Raw genomic sequence first — 11,456 nt, 5'->3', positions numbered from 1 at the left:
GTGCTATATGTATATGCGCACGCGTTCCCGTTCTGTGTGTAGCGTCATGATTCAGTTTTATGATATAAAAAAATTGTAAAGTTTCAAAATAATGTCTTAAGACAAAATGAAATCTTTGTGGTCCGAGAAATATTTTTAGTCTGTCACATGTTATATGATTTCGGTATAAATATAAATATTTGCACGTACTGTATACATACATATACCTTGTACATACGTGTATATTTTTATATCGAAATTATATGTGCATGTATCCTACTGTTGCATTAACAGCAAAAATTGTAATAAAGATTTTTATGCCTTTATTTAACTCTCACGTAAATACTGAATTATAATGATTTCTGTTAGCCTTCGTCGGTACTACGAGAAACAGTCAAGTGTACACAAATTTATTATTGCAAATGCGAAACATATATTACAGATTCATCGTAATCCAATAGTCCAAACTTTCTCTGTTTTTTTTTATTATCATTACTGCTAATACTCAAAAATGATAATTAACAGTTAAGTCGATCGATGCAATTAATTTAACAGAAAACACCAATAACGTATACTGGCACGTGTGTAAATGTAGAACTTCGTTAAATTGTTACAATCGTCAGAAATTATGCATAATCATTATGCATCTAAAGAAATTCGAGTATATGAATTATTATGTACACTTTGAACGAGGTACAATTTTTATACTATGACATATGCTCGGAATCTGTTACAACCAAATTAACTTTATGGTTTACCTTGCGTCCCTGCCGTTTAGACGCCTTCCGTGACACTTTCGTATCCCTCGCGTCTTGCTTATTCAAGCCCAGACGAAAACGCACGGGCACCTTTGAATCTAGAGTACTTTCGTCTGTAAACAGAAATATTATACATACGATTAATCCACGAAGCTGAAGAGATCTATTGGTTTTTATATCATTTACAAAAGTGAAATTCTTTAGAGAACAGAATAGTTTTTAGAAATAAATTATGGAGAGAATACAAACCTTCTGAATCATGTATTTTAGATATTGGCCTGTGAAGAACGGTGACCCGTCTAACTGCTTTTTGATTAGCTGAAGAAACACAAGAATACATAAAGTCAGACGGTTAGTTCACTTATATATACAGAATATATATTGTAGGTCTTTGATTATTTACATTTCTCATCTGCTTTAACTAAATGTCTTTGATTCACTTTTGCGTTACTCTTGACAACTCTGTAAAAGAAATTTAGTTGTTATGAAAATTCTGAATTGAATCTCTGTTGTTTTAGTCTCTCTATTGTAGATGCAAGGGAAATACTTACTCATTAACTACTCCTTTAAAAGCAGATTGTACTAATCTCGCAGACTGAATTGGGACCGTCCTGTTCAATCTCTCTGCACGCCTTCTACTCAGCTCGGTTCTCAAGTCACTTTCTTTGTCGACCACCAAATCTTCAAAGATCGCTTCCATGTCTTCGCTGGAGCCGTCCGAAATATGGTCTTTGCGCTTCTTGCACTTTTTGTCTTTCCCAATACGCTCCGAGAGAGGAAGCTCGCTTTTTAATTTTCCTACTTGGTACAATTCCTTATCGCGTTTCTTCTTCTTCTTCGACGATCTCTCTTTCTCCGGATTTTGGCTTTCTAAATCCATGCACGAATTAACAGTGCTAGTAATGCCAATGGGAGACGTGTTTTCCACGCTTTCCTCGAAATCTTCGAACTCGTAATGGGTATCCAGACACAAGTCCGTTTCCTGAACATCATAGTCCTCTGGAATTTTGTTCATCTTCCTCGCGTTGCTCGATTGAACATCACCAGTTTCGAAGGATTCTACCTTCTTACTCGTATTATCCTTTTTACTCAACTTGATCTTTTTGTTCGCGTTTATTGGATCTATAGGCCTCGTGGACTCGAACTTCCTGCGTCTGGCTTCGAGCACAGAGTCACTGATCACGTCGACAGTTTCTTTTTCCATAGAAGCAGTCTCATCTAAATCTTCTTTTTGTTTCGTCTTTGCACGATTCACTTCCGGGGATATTCTACTTTTAATCGTCGGCGATGGATCTTTGGCGTACAACGGACTGTTCCTGTCTGGAGTGATGGATCGCGGATGCTTCCGAGATAATTCTTTAGGCGACCATCTCGGTGATCTCTTTCGCTTAGGAGACATGCGGGGTGAGTTCCTCGGCGACGACCACGGTGATCGGCGTGGCGACGGTCTCGGTGACCTCGTTCGAGGCGACATTCTTCTCGGCGACATTTTCGGTGACAAACGCGACGATCCTCTCCGTGGAGACAGTCCAGGGGATTTCGATTTCGGTGATGATCTACGAGAAGGCGAGATGCGTCTTGGCGATACTTTAGGTGATCGAGAATGAGGTGATGATCTGAGGGGTGAGAATTTCGGGGTGCGCGACCGTGCTAATCTCGGGGACTTCGAGATTTTTGGTGAACGTCTGGGAGATCTGGAATGCGGCGACAGTTTCGGAGATCTTCCTCTCGGAGACGATTTTTTCATCGGTGATCTCCTCGTCGGGGACTTGTTCGGAGATCTACGTGGAGACAGTCGCGGTGACCTCGACCGCGACATTTTGGGTGACCGCGAACGTGGAGAATATCGTACTGGAGACTTCCGTGGCGACCTATATCTCGTCAGCTCTCGTTGAGACTTCTTCAATTGCCTAACGGGCGATCTTCTCGGAGATCGTCTGGGTGATTTTTTCCTCGATCGTGATCTCGGTGACAAAGATCTACGTCTCTGCGAGATTCGGTTGATCGTATGCGGAGATATAGACCGTCTTTCGTTTCTTAAAACAGTTGCAGCTGGTAATGGACTGTGACTCTCTTTCCGAAAGTTATTATCTTCTGTTCTGTTCCTCTGTCCTGCATTCTTCAACGAGTCATCCTTTTTCACACACTCTTTCCCCTCTTTTCTACTACCCTTCTTTTCTTTTCTTTCAGACGGTTTGTCAACATTCATCTCTCTTTCCATTTCGTCCATCAAGCGTTCTAAGCTGTCTTCCTCTTCGAGATCGGCCATTAAAAGAACATCATCGTCGTCGTCATTGTTCCCCTCTTGATCTTCGTCAAGCTTCTTCGCACTTTTGCTAGTTTCAATCTGGTTTTCAGTTATCGTAGGTGATTTCACATCTACGGTATCCTTTTCATAAGTTTTTGACTCGATAACTACATTTCTTTGTTCTTTATTGTCGTCCTCGTCTGAACCACTGCCATTGTCCTTAAATCGATGAAATTTCGATACTCCTAAATACGAATACATAATATTAGTTATAATATTAAATACTCATCCCGATTATTTCTTTCGAATTCAGGTTCTCTCACGCCTCTATTTACTATAAAAGATCGTACAAACCTGTAGAGTAAGATTCATTGCTTGGAGGAGGAGTCTTTTCCACTAAAGAAGTCAAATCAGTCTGCTGTAGCACAGAACGTTCATCTACAGGAACTATTGCTATCAGGTTTGGATTACGTGGGCTTTGATAATATAAATTCTGCAAACGAAAACATGGTTTCTTTTAAAGGCTATGTTTATAGTCGATAATAATTTGACTGCGGATGTTCATGCATATTCCTATTTTTAACCATTTATTCTCTCCCCAATATTATAAATTATTTTGATGCACGAACGTTCACAGTCTAATTACAACGTATATAATCTATATACGAATGAACGTTACAAAAGTATTTAACTTACTCCGTTCTGTCGCTGCTGCATACGATTATGAAAATATCCTCTTCTCAAAGGTCTCTGACCTTTATATGACGAGTGAGACATTTGCATTACATCTGTAATTATTTTTTGTGCCGGTGGCTGTTTTTTAGTATGTACAGTGTCTTTAGTTCTTAATGACTTAAGAGCTGCAAGGCGCAGAGCCTCCAAATCTTCATCGTCTTCGTCATCGTGCTTCATATTATGTTGGGAAGGTAAAATCATCTAAAAGCAGACAAATCCTAAATCAGTATGTAGAATAGAAATGAAAGACCTATCATCGATGAATATGATCACATACGTTCCTCACATAATTGCTCATGTTTAAACAATGTTTCAAGCTTAAAACTCTTCATCGATTTTCAATCACATACAATTATACAAAATATACAACAGAAGATAATGCTCGTGCAATTACGTTCGAAGTATAAATAAAATGTACGCATTGCAGAAATCAATAGGTGGTAGTGTGAAAGTGTGAATTAACGCATACATTGTCAATTTTTAAACAATTCTTAGCAACTGCTACACGCGATTGGAGTACAATGTCGGGTTACGTACAATGCTAAGAATTAAATAATGAACTTTCGACGTGCAGAACGTGTTTGTACTTGCCTTTTGACGGTAATCCATTTTATCCGAGTTGCAATTACAGAAAAATCTGCAGTTATTACCACTAACACGACGGTTCAGGAATTACATTAATAACTCTGTATAACTTGCGTGATAATCAGGATTTTGTCTTACGAACGATCGAACGTTTTATATTACAATTACATTGCAAAACGGAGTGTTTCTTTCGATCAACTTTTCGATAATTATAAATCCCACAATGTTACACACTTTGTTCAACTTTGTTACCCCACACCACATATAAATAAAAATGGCCTGAACACTCATAAAGTCAAATGTCTTCGAGTTCCAATGCACCGTATGATCTGCGACTCGGCACTCGACACTCGACTGCACTTGACTGGCATTCGACTACGGATTCTGCCGCAAGGCGGCCAAAGAAACGCATTACACATCCCTCCCACCAACAAATTTCCCACTCTAGCGAACCTCTGGAGGGAAACGTAACGCACGCTGCAGGCTGCGGATTGGTTGACCGCCATCACCGGGGTATTTCCAGTTTGAATTTCTATCGTCAAATGAAACTTAAATTTCATACATATAATTACCATTATGAGTTACAACAGAGAGGAAATGAGAGTTTATATACTTACAAGAGAACGAAAGAACCATTTCAACGCTAGCGTAAATACGTAATAAACACCAGCTAATATCACGAAATGTTCACACTCGTATTGTTAATAATTATAAATATTTGTTAGGAGAGTGTTTACATAAGTAAGCATCGAATATGAGGAGAAACGGGGTTACGGAACTAAAGATTGAGTTTAATTCTTGCCGAATTGAGGCAAAAACAAAATTCATATCTTCATTTTGACTTCAAAACATCTTAGTGATTTTTTCGAGAAGCGGCAGATCGAGGAACAAAGAAAGCGTCAAATCTTCCGTTATTCAATTTCAAATAGTATCGTAGTACGTGTCGAATGGACAATTTTATGGCTCGGAGATCGTAATCCCGAAATTTATTGGCGACAATATTTGTTTAAAAATCGAAAATTAACTAAATTCGATTCGCGGAAGTCAGTTATTTTGCGCGATCTTCGGATTGAGGTTTTTCTTCGAAGGTACGGATCGAGCTGACCGCGATAAAAATATCAAATCGACAACATCGGTATTTTATACGACCTCCGGAGGGGGAGTGTATATCGAGACACACGCCGAATTGCGCGACAAAAAACGGCACGGAGGATCGTCGTTAGTACGCGACCGACGTCACCATCCAACCGTTAATGGATCGAAGAATTCAAATTTGGGTATGCAGAGTGGGAAAAAGGAATAAGCGCAAGTGAGAGAATGGATAGGCGCGATTCTTCTATACCACGCGCCGAGGTCGGTGCGCGAGCTTTAGAACGCCGATTCCGTCTGCGTCTACTACGGATCGTCACGGTGTGATCATCGATAAGGAATAATTAGACTCGTGATAAGAGGTATTCAATAGCCGGTTTGGCAAGAAGGATATAGGTTCCTAGCTAGAAGGAAAATCGGTTGAGAGAAATAGCGGCCACGAAGAAGTTCGCGATGAAGCGAACACGAGCCACGACTTGTTCCAGCAACTGGACATTTCGGAGTTGCGTTTCGACTCTGGTTCATAGATCGGAAAGACTGAATCCACCGTCTTAGGCCATCTCTAAGAGTGAATTAGAAACGGCTGACGGCTTGGGCAGTACGTTGCGTTAATCGCACTGCCGCAGTTTGTCATCCTCGGGCCCTTCCTGGTGCGGTGAGTTACATCGCGCCGTATAAGGTCGGGACTTGAAGCTCGTTGCTACGAGCTTCCACCAGTTCCGCGGTGTGGAGGGACAAACGTTGAGCGTGATTCTGCTCCGTTTCACAGCAAGGGACTTGCTTGTGGAGCCGCTGAACTCATCGAAAAATAATACAGTCCACTGCGCAGAGTTCTATCCAGAAACGGCGACTCATTCCGCACGGGATCGAAGTGCGACGAAGATTCTACTCTAATTCGCCTGAGCAACATTTCAGAAATCCAGAACGTCGAAGGCGTTAAAGAGTACATCGACGAAGGTCAGCGACACCAGGACGAGAGCAGACGGCGCCGACACAACCGACGACGACCGGGACGCAATATTCCCCGACAATTCCAGATTCCACGCCCCGACATCCTACGTTTGTCCAGTGATTTAAATAAAAGCGTATAAAGTGCAAGTATAGTTTCCGGTTATTTCGCGTCCCGTTCCTCGAATCCGGACCTGTTAGGGGCCACCTATGCCCTGACAATATTTTTCGTGATTGTCGCAAGCGAGGCGCTTACTGTCGAAGCTTCTGTCTACTTGCAAATAGCAAATATATTATTATTAAACTAAAATTGATAATTGCTTATTTTTTTAACTCGTATTCACTTTATTTATTTTTAAGTATAATAATAGATTGAAATTAAGAAATCATTCGTGACACTCGGCAGTGACTCAGCGCGGGCCTTGCACGCTCTTCTATTGATCAGAGTTTTTCGTTAATAATTCAAATACCATGCTTCACTTTGCATTTTGACAAAGGAAATTGGTTTTCAGAAACAGCTATAAAATCATCCATTTCCGGCTCTAACACTTTTTCTGGGATATCCTGTATAATCCTTTATAGTTGCAATAAAAATTGTACCTGGGCGAACGCGGAGAAGTGTCAAATATCGGAAAATATTGGCCTGTATTCAGAGTCGTTATTTATATTTAAGATCGTCTTAAGCAATTCCTATCCTTGTCTATGTTTCCAGTCCCTGTTTTTTGTTACAGGAAACAGGGACTTAAGGCAATCTTAAATACAAGTATCGACGCTGAATACTGGCCATTATCTTTTCGGCCTGCCGTTCGCAACTATTTACTTCAAACGGCTTAACCTCTTAGGCACGGCTGAACTTTGCACGGTGCTGCTTCTCTGTACGGCGGAGTTCAACGCGAATTACGCGTAAATGATACGATACCGCAAAGTGTGACGGATAATGCTTTTCTTTACACGAGTACATTTTAATGAAGTGTTTGATGATCAAATTATAATTTTTCTTAAATATATGATACACGCATTTTAACTTTAACAATTTATTCTAATAATTAATAATACAATTCAGTATGGTACGTCTTAAAACACGGTCGAACACAAAGACCCGCGAAAGCCACTATAGTGGCGCATCGTACTGAGAGATGACATCCGCGAACGTCTCTATAGTGAAGCGCCGTACAGGAAGATGACATTCGCCAAAGCCACTATAGTGGCGCATAGTGCCTAAGAAGTTAACCCACGACCGTCTTTAAGACGTAGTATACTACTACGTAACAAATAATAATATATTTGCTATTTGCAAGTAGAAAGAAGCTTCGACAGAAAGGTAGCATGCGACGATCACAAAAAATATCGTCGCTAATCGGGATTTCAACCCTCGAGCCATAAAATTGCCATTTTGGCACCTAAGAAACTACCCGGAAGTTAATAGCGGGAGATTTGATATTTCCTTTGTTCCTCGAACTGCCGAAAATGAAAATATCGTCGCTAACCGGGAGTTCGAACCCCGAGCCATAAAATTGCTCTTTTGGCGCCTAGAAAACTACCTGGAAATTATAATAACGGGAGATTTTATATTTCCTTTGTTCCTCGATCTGCCGATTCTCGACAAAATATCACTGAGATCCCTCGAATTCGAAATAAAAATATAAACATGTATATCACATAATATTATTAACCGTATTTGAATACACATGCATTTAAGCTGGGGGCAGCACTAGTATGGAGAACACGCAAAAGCCGGGCGTGAGCACTCTCATTGCTTTTATTTCCTCTTTGGTTACAATTATCAAAAACGTGTCTGAATGAAAACAAATGAAACTGAATGAAACTGAATGAAACTTAGCCGACCTGAGGTGCTGTGCCCTTACCGGCTCTTACAAATCGCTGTCCACCTGTTTAGATATAAATTAATACATAAATACTGCATAAATTCATGACAACAAATGTTTAATGAAAATTTGATAAAAAGACTGTGCGAAAATGATGAGAAAATTACACAGTTTAACTGGTACAATTAACTTGAGAAAGACATGCCTTGTGCAATTAAGAAATTGTTCTATAGTGACAGAACAGGGAAAAAATAACAATAATATTGAAACGAAATGGTTTTTGGAGAAAGAAGAGGAAATTTTGACTGTGGTAAATAACAGTAGTGTAAAGCAATTGGCAAGGTGAGGCCACGATCTCTTCAAAATTAGTATTTATCGTCATTAACCCCTTGACTGTATCATTTAAATCTTTCTCTAACAGGTTCATTGAACACTCACTTGCTAAAACTATAATATCAAATCGTAAAACCGATGGGTCATATAAATCATTGAACGAACTATTGTCAAAGAATGAAATCGATTCAGATATTCTACATAAATTTTACTCATTGATAATTGATCATAAAATGCAACGTTGGAAACGGAAGACGTTTACGATAACGCCTGATGTAAAGACAATAATGGTATACGAAAATTGACATGATTCTTTGATCATCTTAAATTATCAGTTTTCACCAATAAAGCAATTGGTCAACGACGTTTCTTTTAGGTATTCTCAAAATTTTTCAGATACCAAAAACTATACTGGCCATACACGTTGGTCCCACGGCAATAACTTGGACATTAATCGATTCCAATTGCAAAGTATTGGATTGCGACTGCATAGTCTGGCGCGATCAGTCATCAAATGTTAACGCGTTCGACTTAATCAGTTTGGTAGATACCTGGGAACTTGATATTTCCAAGTAACATTTCTAAGCACTGTTCCTCAAGAGCTGTTATATTTTAGGCATCGTCTATTGCCTGTTCATTACCAGAATCAAGTTCATATGTAATAGAAGAGTTCCAAATTCCAAAGAAGAATTTTCACCCGATCCTATCTAGTCAACAACAAATGACCATTGCTATCTCAAGTTGCCTTAAATTAATAGAGAAACGAAGTACGAACACATTCTGTCAGATACTCGCAGGGTCGCAGATAAATGATCTTTAGTCTTCAGATTTTACTAATTATAAAATCTGCAACCCTGTATATTCCTATGAACTATGTATCGCGTTATAATACTCACCGAGCAAATGTTCCAGGAAAAAATAATTCATCAGACAACCTAGGGAACAGTATATACATACTGCGTCCTTTGGCATCCGCGCGATTTTTTAATCTCGTCCTTGGACGGGAAGTAATAGCATCCGAGTACGTTATAAAGGAAATATTAAACGATGCCGAGACAAATATCAAGGAACTACAAGATGTCTACATAGACGACGAATTAAAGAAAAGATATATAAACAGAGAACCTGATTACATAGAACAAATGGGCTGGTCTCTGTTAAAAGCTGTGACGTTTGCACGTCTAGTTCCAATCTTCAACGCTAATGTATCGTGTAAATCGAGTGTTTAACTCTGTACATATTTTCTCTCAGCGACGCTGCTTATTGTAAATGTACATATCTATATTTTTTAATAAAGGATGCTTCATCGAATAGGTATACATTGTAGAATTCTGTAAGCAAAATCGGGCAGCGCCCCTTGACATAAAAGAAGGTGATAAATTCCAGACTTACTAGTATTTAGAGGAAGATATATGATATAAGTCACCGAGTTTTAACGAGTGGGCCAGAGGAGGACCTTCCCAGATGGAAAATTCACTCCTATATCTATTTAATATTAAAATTCCCTTCATAATTTCGAGCATGATACTTCTCGTATTTCTATCAGTTCGTATATGGAAATGAGAAGAAAACTGTGGTGTACAGGTCCATTCATTTATTATATATTAATTTTCATTATGCTATCTATTCATAGTACACTGTACGTCTAGTTCCTCGTCTCTCGAATACAAACTCTTCTCGATTTCAAATAAATAGATGGGAACGCTCGGTCACAATGCGGTAACAGAGAAACAATTTGAATTTACCGAAACGTGCGTAGCATCGCGAGAGCGTCGAGTGAGTATACGAGAGGAAGATGTCTTTTCAATAACAGTAACTGTTCCATGAATGTAATTAAGAAATTTATACGATCAACTAAAGATACAGGATACGGACAATGCATTTTATGCTCGGACTCGTAATAACAAATTAGGTATGTTTTTATCGAAAAGTAACGTATAGTAAACCACCGCTACTTAATCCGGCAGTGATGCTGTATAGAAGAAGCATGTTGCTACGTGGCGTTCTCTAATCAAGCATGAATATAAGCACATTGGAATATTCTTTTTCATTGTACGTACTTCCGGAACTTGTTACTTTCCCCGATACAATCGAACCGATTATTAAGTAAATAGCAGCCAACGTCGATATTCGGACACATTTCGTAACGAAATTACATTTTTAATATTGGTCGAATATTAAAAAGAAGTGAAGCGCGTCCGAATAGTAGGGCCACTGTATCTCTGAGAATGATTTCCAAATAAAATATATATTATTGTACATTAGGAAACGTGTGCCTATACTCGAGTCTATTCCGTACATTTTGAAACGATACTTACTGAATAGACGCGTCTATCAAATACAGAGGAACTGATAGAGCAGCCAATTAACTATAACATCTGTTAATCTTGATATCGACACTTTATATCAAGAGTTCCTTCCAGTTTCACATTATAATAATTGTGCTTACTATGTAATTGAATAACGGAACTGTCGATCAACAGTCGAGTTCATTTTCATTGACAATAAACGACAGGGTCGTCGGACTTGAAGTAGATCATCTGATTTCTGTTCAAGTCCCAACTTCTATTCATTGGCTCATTTTTCGATAACTCTAAGATAACATATAAAATTATAGAAAAGCATTTTTCCTAGAATAGCAACTAAAATTGTAGAAAAAAATTTGTCATCCTATCATCTCAAAATGATAGAAGAATAAGCCGGTGAGTAGAAGTCGGGACCTGAACGGGAATCAGAACGTTTACCTTATCGTTTGCCACGACGAACGGTTACATGAATATGATACAATTAAAGGTATATAAGATTGCACGCACCTCTTTTAAACGTGTTTCGCTCGCAATCGCATCGTTGCCAGGTTAACGCAATTATAATTAATAATAAATCGTTAAAGTAAACACCCGATCAGACCAGCTGGAAACGAGCCTCGACATACATGTATATCGATCATTATTCGAC

General features: G+C 39.0%; 2 protein-coding genes across 2 annotated transcripts; one reads left to right on the top strand and one right to left on the bottom strand.

Moving 5' to 3' along the window:
* Positions 1-279: 279 nt before the first annotated feature.
* Positions 280-4,073, bottom strand: LOC108628323 (serine/arginine repetitive matrix protein 1). The gene is made up of 6 exons (XM_026816426.1): positions 3,682-4,073; positions 3,340-3,478; positions 1,289-3,230; positions 1,141-1,199; positions 987-1,055; positions 280-850 (listed from the first exon to the last, which is right to left on the bottom strand). The coding sequence occupies exons 1-6, from the start codon at positions 3,919-3,921 to the stop codon at positions 687-689; spliced, it is 2,613 nt and encodes an 870-aa protein (XP_026672227.1). The 5' UTR covers positions 3,922-4,073; the 3' UTR covers positions 280-686.
* A 3,951-nt stretch (positions 4,074-8,024) lies between these two features.
* LOC108628400 (uncharacterized) lies at positions 8,025-9,818 on the top strand. The gene is made up of 5 exons (XM_018030302.2): positions 8,025-8,510; positions 8,590-8,791; positions 8,898-9,044; positions 9,118-9,268; positions 9,414-9,818. The coding sequence occupies exons 1-5, from the start codon at positions 8,320-8,322 to the stop codon at positions 9,728-9,730; spliced, it is 1,008 nt and encodes a 335-aa protein (XP_017885791.1). The 5' UTR covers positions 8,025-8,319; the 3' UTR covers positions 9,731-9,818.
* The last annotated feature ends 1,638 nt before the right edge of the window (positions 9,819-11,456 follow it).

The sequence above is a fragment of the Ceratina calcarata genome, unplaced genomic scaffold, assembly GCF_001652005.2.
Source record: "Ceratina calcarata isolate Rehan_Ccalc_2016 unplaced genomic scaffold, ASM165200v1 scaffold517.2, whole genome shotgun sequence".
Classification (NCBI taxonomy): domain Eukaryota; kingdom Metazoa; phylum Arthropoda; class Insecta; order Hymenoptera; family Apidae; genus Ceratina; species Ceratina calcarata.
The sequence above is the reverse complement of the archived record's forward strand: the minus strand, read 5'-3'. Positions and strand labels throughout refer to the sequence as shown.